Below are 1,464 nucleotides of genomic sequence, written 5' to 3' on the forward strand. Positions count from 1 at the left end.
TAAATACAGACCAGTATGGACCAGTATGGACCAGTACAGGTAAATACAGACCAGTATGGACCAGCATGGACCAGTACGGGTAAATACAGACCAGTATGGGCCAGTATGGGCCAGCATGGACCAGTATGGGGCGCTACAGACCTGTGTGAACCAGTATGGACCAGTACAGGGCAGTGCAGACCAGTATGGGCCAGCGTGGACCAGTACGGGGCACTACGGACCCGTGTGAACCAGTATGGACCAGTATGGGCCAGTATGGACCAGTATGGGGCACTACAGACCCGTGTGAACCAGTATGGGCCAGTCTGGGCCAGTATGGGGCACTACAGACCCGTGTGAACCAGTATGGACCAGTACAGGGCAGTGCAGACCAGTATGAACCAGTATGGGCCAGTCTGGGCCAGTATGGGGCACTACAGACCCGTGTGAACCAGTATGGACCAGTACAGGGCAGTGCAGACCAGTATGAACCAGTATGGGCCAGTCTGGGCCAGTATGGGGCACTACAGACCCGTGTGAACCAGTATGGACCAGTACAGGGCAGTGCAGACCAGTATGAACCAGTATGGGCCAGTCTGGGCCAGTATGGGGCACTACAGACCCGTGTGAACCAGTATGGACCAGTACAGGGCAGTGCAGACCAGTATGAACCAGTATGGGCCAGTCTGGGCCAGTATGGGGCACTACAGACCCGTGTGAACCAGTATGGACCAGTACAGGGCAGTGCAGACCAGTATGAACCAGTATGGGCCAGTCTGGGCCAGTATGGGGCACTACAGACCCGTGTGAACCAGTATGGACCAGTACAGGGCAGTGCAGACCAGTATGAACCAGTATGGGCCAGTCTGGGCCAGTATGGGGCACTACAGACCCGTGTGAACCAGTATGGACCAGTACAGGGCAGTGCAGACCAGTATGAACCAGTATGGGCCAGTCTGGGCCAGTATGGGGCACTACAGACCCGTGTGAACCAGTATGGACCAGTACAGGGCAGTGCAGACCAGTATGAACCAGTATGGGCCAGTCTGGGCCAGTATGGGGCACTACAGACCCGTGTGAACCAGTATGGACCAGTACAGGGCAGTGCAGACCAGTATGAACCAGTATGGGCCAGTCTGGGCCAGTATGGGGCACTACAGACCCGTGTGAACCAGTATGGACCAGTACAGGGCAGTGCAGACCAGTATGAACCAGTATGGGCCAGTCTGGGCCAGTATGGGGCACTACAGACCCGTGTGAACCAGTATGGGCCAGTATGGACCAGTATGAGGCAGTATGGACCAGTATGGACCAGTATGGGTAAATATAAACCAGTATGGACCAGTATGGGGCAGTGCAGACCAGTACAGACCAGTATGGACCAGTATGGGGCAGTATGGGCCAGTATGGGGCGGTGCAGACTAGTACGGACCAGTATGGGCCAGTATGGATCAGTATGGGCCAGTATGGACCAGTATGGGGCGG

The 1,464-nt window shown here is 55.8% G+C and overlaps 1 protein-coding gene across 1 annotated transcript; it reads left to right on the forward strand.

Moving 5' to 3' along the window:
• Positions 1–245: 245 nt before the first annotated feature.
• Positions 246–1,453, forward strand: LOC108445124 (the record flags this gene model as incomplete). The annotated part of the gene is made up of 2 exons (XM_017727966.1): positions 246–1,299; positions 1,350–1,453. Coding segments are annotated over exons 1-2 (1,158 nt in total), but the record flags the coding sequence as incomplete, so codon positions are not given.
• Positions 1,454–1,464: the final 11 nt, after the last annotated feature.

Source organism: Corvus brachyrhynchos, unplaced genomic scaffold (genome assembly GCF_000691975.1).
Source record: "Corvus brachyrhynchos isolate BGI_N302 unplaced genomic scaffold, ASM69197v1 scaffold1322, whole genome shotgun sequence".
In the NCBI taxonomy this organism is placed as follows: domain Eukaryota; kingdom Metazoa; phylum Chordata; class Aves; order Passeriformes; family Corvidae; genus Corvus; species Corvus brachyrhynchos.